The sequence below is a fragment of the Opisthocomus hoazin genome, chromosome 7 (assembly GCF_030867145.1).
Source record: "Opisthocomus hoazin isolate bOpiHoa1 chromosome 7, bOpiHoa1.hap1, whole genome shotgun sequence".
Classification (NCBI taxonomy): domain Eukaryota; kingdom Metazoa; phylum Chordata; class Aves; order Opisthocomiformes; family Opisthocomidae; genus Opisthocomus; species Opisthocomus hoazin.
In genome coordinates this window covers 2,670,483-2,676,398 of record NC_134420.1, presented here as the reverse complement: position 1 = coordinate 2,676,398, position 5,916 = coordinate 2,670,483, and the positions used below count along the sequence as shown (strand labels likewise).

At 45.2% G+C, this 5,916-nt stretch overlaps 1 protein-coding gene across 1 annotated transcript; it reads left to right on the top strand.

Annotated features, from left to right (window-relative positions):
• The first annotated feature begins 393 nt into the window (after positions 1 to 393).
• On the top strand, positions 394 to 1,335 carry LOC104339412 (olfactory receptor 2D2). Its single transcript, XM_009945565.2, has one exon. The coding sequence runs from the start codon at positions 394 to 396 to the stop codon at positions 1,333 to 1,335; it is 942 nt and encodes a 313-aa protein (XP_009943867.2).
• Positions 1,336 to 5,916: the final 4,581 nt, after the last annotated feature.

Here is a 5,916-nt window from a genome sequence, read left to right as displayed (position 1 = left end):
AGGATATTGAGAACTGGGATTTTAACATATAATCTTTTGAGCTAACATTGAATTTTGATTTTCTAAAGAGGATAGTAACTCTGTTGGGCATGAAAATGTGTATAAATTAGGCATTCTTATGTTAAATCCCTGTAATTAGACTGCAACCAACATGAACAGGGGTTCAGCTAAATGTACCATGAGAAAACTTCTAAACGTTTTCTCACTTCTCTGGTCACCGTAATAGGTAGTATAAAATGGATGGTATGTTGTGTCTGGTACATTTTTTTCCATGGTAGATTCTCTCCCCTTCAGAGAGAAATGTAAGCTCTTGTTACACCTATCTTGGAACAGATTTGAGTTGACTTTGTTACTCTTTCTTATCTTGACAGTTAAACCACTGGAATAACAATAATGGCCAGGGAAAACCAAAGCATAGTAACAGATCTCATCTTTCAAGGCCTTTCCTCCCAGCCAAGGGCACAGACTGTTCTTTTCATAGTGTTCCTGGTTTTTTATCTGTTCGTGGTTGTTGGGAATATCATGATCATTACAGTGATCAGAGCAGATTGCCTGTTGCAGTCACCCATGTACTTTTTCCTTGCCAACCTGTCCTTCTTAGATATCTGCTACATCTCCAGCAACATCCCCCAGATGCTGGTGAACCTCTTGACCAAGAAGAGGACCATCTCCTTCTCCGGATGTGCTGCTCAGATGTATTTCTCTCTGGCTTTTGGCATGACAGAGTGTGTTCTGCTTGGAGTCATGGCCTATGATCGATATATGGCAATATGTCACCCCTTGCGTTACACCACTGTCATGAGCAGGAAGGTTTGCATTCACATGGTTGTAGCTTCCTGGACCAGCAGCCTGCTGAACTCCATGGTGATCAACAGCCTCACCCTGCAGCTGCCCTTCTGTGGGCCTGGCATCTTGAACCATTACTTCTGCGAAGTGCCAGCAGTGCTGGCCTTGGCCTGCACTGGCACTGCCCTCATAGAGCTGGTCATCTTCATCTTCAGCATCCTCATAATCTTCATCCCCTTTCTTCTGATCATCACCTCCTACGCCCACATCCTTTCCGCCATCTTGAAGATTCAGTCTGCACACGTGCAGTCCAAGGCCTTCTCCACCTGTGGATCCCACCTGATGGTGGTAACCATATTCTATGGGACAGCCATCTGCACATACATGAATCCTAAGTCAAGGCCGCCACAGAACAGTGACAAAGTTGTTGCATTGTTTTACACCGTTGTAGCCCCAATGCTGAACCCCCTTATCTACAGCCTCAGGAACAAGGACATGAAGCACGCCCTGAGAAGGGCAATGAGTAGACCCAAATCCCTCTTTATTTAAAGGCTTCTCCAGGATCGGTAGTATTGCACTGAGCTCTGTGAATTGAAGCAATACTCAAATGTGATTATTTCTCTGTTTGCAATTGTCCTAGACTTATTTTTACAAAGACTGAGATGAAGTCATAAATGTGCTAAATTCAACAGCACCTAAACAAAAGGCCTTGCATACAAATAACCTTCTGAAGAACATTTGGGATTTGGCCTAAAACCCAGAATCTAAATAAAGATGTTGCAACTTCAGCCTGCCTCACTGTGGCAATTCATTTAAAAAAGAATTGGAAAATGCCAATAGCATTATAAGAAAGAAAAAAAGAAGGAATAAGAAAAACAAGTTAAAGAGCTGTGAGAAAAATTAAGTATTTTATATATAGCTTTAAATCTATTTTGCTTCTGAAGGGTCTCATAACTAACTTAGAGCCTATAAACATTTATGTTGCAAACATGAGCTGGTACTGTGATTTCTCTTCAGACCCGAAAATTTCTCAACGTCTGTTCTGTTGGTTAGCAAACAAAACTGCCATCTTCTCCAATAAAGGGTGCGGTTATTTGCAGCTAATGTTTACCCCCTTGCTCTGTGAGCAACCCTGTTTCCATAACCTGCTTTGCTTCCTCTGTAACTGATTTCTGCCCCTGTTAATTCCTGCTGCACTGAGGTCCTCGTGGGCCAAGATCCTTCGATTTTATTTTGCCGTGTGGACAGCTGACAGTAGATTATTTTGTTTTCTGATTTGAGTGGGGCATAATCAGACGTGATTATGAGAGAGGTTTTCTTTCTGTAACTCAAAGACAGATCTTTAGGTTTTAAGTAACCCAGGTGAGATGAAGAGTGTTTCAGACCTCCTGAACTCATGATTAAGCTAACCTTTTTAAAGATGTGCTTTGTACTCACATTCGTGCAACACAGGTGGTTTTGCTCCCCACCCACTAGCTTTCTCCATCACGGATGCCTCTCCATCCTCCTTTCTGTGGTGTGGGTTTATTTGTTGCTCATGATAGCCAAAATCAGGATGCCATTGGATGCCACTGTAATTCCAATTTCACGTGCCATGCTGACAGTTATTCCTGCTGCTCAGCACCATCCCAGACCAAGACCTGCCAGCCATCTACAAGGACCATTAGTTAGCCTTGAATTATGCCAGTTGAACACACACAGAAATGAGCTTGGACTTGGTGGGCTACGTACTGGAGAAGTCTGCATCTCCTGCAGCGTCTCTTGGGGTAGGGAAAGTGAGCCCTTGGATAGATGAAGCCTTTAGCAGCTAAATACAAAGATAAACACAAAGATATTTAGTGCAGAGTAAGCCAGAAAAGGGGAATTGTAGCCAGAGCCAGACACCAGCCCTTTCCCAGACCAACCCAGGCTCCTACCACACCTAAAGGACTACTTTTAAAAAACTCTTCTTCCTGTGAGTTGAGTGAAAGATGGGAAGATAAGGCAAAGATAAAGTGTCTGATTAGTGAAGGCAAACAAATGCACATGAACCGTACATGTAGGGAAAACAGGTGATTTCTTAACTCTTAAGAGACTAAATAAGAGGCCTTGTCTAGCAGTAGGTGGAGGCAATGGTCATAGCACTACGGGCACGCCGGAAGCCTCCAGGCAGGCCTGAAGTACAACATCAACTGAGTTGTTAAATCTATTTCCATCACAAATTACACTTCCCCCCTTAGGGGCCAGCCACCCAGGAGTCATCAGCTTAACAAGCCCTTCTGGACCTGGTGAAGAAGACTCTAATGATCTTGAAACCTTCTTAGAAAGCTTGTAGTGAACCTGCCTCATTTTTTCTAACAAGTCCCTGGGAGACAACTTCACAGACACTTAAGGAGAAGGAAAGTTTCCTCTTTGTTAAAGGCAATGAGCACTGCTAAAGCAGGTACGTTTGTCACACAAAACCCTGAATACAACCACACTCTGAAATCAGGGGTTGAAGAGTTTATGGGTTGGTGTACACCTTTCCAGTCCTCCACTCAGTTGGTACAGAAGTTACCACTGGAGTTCGAAGGATAACAGATCTGTGTGTGACACCACCAGCAGTGGAGAGAGCAGCTGCCCCTGGCCAACAACGTCTGGTTGGCAGAAGCCACTCAATATCTTGCAACAAGTGCTTGGCACATTGTGAGGGGTCCATCAACAGCCACAGCCATGGCAGATGATGAACCAGATTCAGGGTTCATCCAGGGGTTCCAGTCAGAAGCAACAGGAGATGTGGCTGGAGGGAAAGTACAATGTACATACATTTGCTCATCCAGGAATAACAGCACAGGTCCAAGGTTGATCCAGGAGCCAGATGCAGCCAGGCACACCTACAGTATGGTGTAGGAAAGGCCTGAAGGCCCCCTAAAATGAGGGGTCCTAGTCCATGGGAGAGGGCAAGAGTGCATGTGGCAAGGGGGGAAGCACCAGGTGAGTCTGGTGAGGACCACTACGACGTGTTGTTGCCATCAGGGTCCTGACCCACATGAAATGCCTCAGCTCATGGATGCCAGCGGTGCTGGTCGTTCTCAGTTGCTTTCTGCTGCTTGAGGGGCTGAAGACTGTGAGGTGGTCTCCTCCAAAGCTGGCTCTGTCAGTAAAAGCACGGCTTGATCTGCAGCTATCCAAGGCTCATCCCAACACTTGACCTCTGTCTCCTTCCCTTGCACAAGTTAAAATATAGTCCTGTCGCCTGCTGTGTTGGAGACTCGCATCTCCCCGAGACATGCTGCTGCCTGAAAACAATTCACTTCGATAGAGTATTGAAGAACATCGATGTGTTAGAAATGCTAAATGTTGTGAAAAGTGCTACCAGTCCTAGTGAATTCACTGTTCACACAGGCCAGCATCTTGGCAAACCTGGGGGAGTTCCTAACCTCTCACTTCAAATTGGGGAGGAGGACATGAGCATCTTATTTCTCTTAGAGAACCTCTGGGAATCGAGTGCTTGCCTGAATCACCAGTGGGGTGGCGCATGGTGTGAGCTCCTTGGTGCAACCTGGAGCTAGCCCACCTGAACACCAGGAAAATCGAGAAACACTGAGCACAATGCAGGTTGATGAAATTCAGCATATCTCAATATATGATATCTCTCTAAAGCAATGCACGGGGGGAAATAAAAACCATTAACTTTAGCTCAGAGCCCCAGGTTTTGTACTTGATCACTGTTTCATATTCTGCACTGAACTAAGCAAATGGAAAAAGTATCTCTGGCTCTTCGTATCATCTAGAGATAAAAGCTTACTTTAAGGGAAGACTCAGAAAATGAATTTGAACAGCTCATTTAATGTGTTCTTTATATATACAGAAATATGTATTCAGTAGAAGGATGTGAAGTTATACATTTACAATCCTGGAGGCTAGTGGTGGTCAACTCATAAATTAGTGCAACATTTTATGATTCAGCCTAAAAATTTTCAGATATATAACATAAGTTTGTTCAGAACTAATAGAACTTTATATTTTATCATGGCTTTTAAAGCATTGTTCATTTAGTACTGCACATCGAATTTCATGCTCCGTCAGCATATCTACCAAGCATTTGGGAAATACGGTTTGCGATCAGGCTGCTTAACAAAAATGGAAAATAGAAAAAAAAGTTCTGGCTAACCAAAAAAGAGTGATGATTCTAAGTGGCTGCAAATATTTTGACAGGAATTCCAACTGCTACACCCTCAGCAAGGTTACAGTTGATACAGAGCTGGGAGGAGTGGCTGGTAGACCAAATGGTTGTGCTGTCATTCAGAGAGTCCAGGAAAGGCTGGACAGATGGGTCAAGAGGAACCTTGTGGAATTCAGCAAAGGGAAATTCCAAGTCCTGCACCTGGGGAGGAATAACCCCAGGCACCAGTACAGGCTGGGGGCTGACCAGCTGGAGAGCAGCTTGGCAGAGAAGGAGCTGGGGTCCAGTGGGACACCGGGATAACCTGGAGCCAGCCCTTGCGCAAAGGTCAAAACCCTCCTGGTCTACGTAAGGGAAGGCACTGCCAGCAGGTCACATCGGGGAGACCACACCTGGGCTGTTGCTGCTGAGTGCGAGAAAGACAAGGACATGCTGGAACAGCAGCAGTGAAGGGGATTAAGGGACTAGAACTTCTCATACCAGCAGAGAGCTCCGATATCTGAGCCCAGAGAAGTGAAGGCTCAGGGGCGATCTTAGCACTGTGTCAGTACCTGTTGGGGGGCGGATAAAGAAAACAGAAGCAGACTCTTCTCAGTGGTGCCCAGTGAGAAGATATATTGAAATACAGGGAATTCCATGTAAACATAAGAAACAGCTTTATTCCCGTAAGGGTGATCAAGCACTGGAAGACCAGAAGGTTTTTGGGCTCTCCATCCTTGAAGATACTCAAAACCCGGGTTGCCCAGAGAGGTAGTGGAGGCCCCATCCCTGGAAACATTCAAGACCAGGTTGGACAGGGCTCTGAGCAACCTGATCTAGTTAGTGGTGTCCCTGCTCACTGTAGGGGGTTTGGACTAGGTGACCTCTAGGGGTCCCTTCCAACCCAAAACTTTCTATGATTCTATGATTCTATGATTGGCTGCCTCTCTGCTTGAGATGCCTTTGAGGTGCCACATGTTTTTGGAAGCAAGAGAGACTTGCGTGAA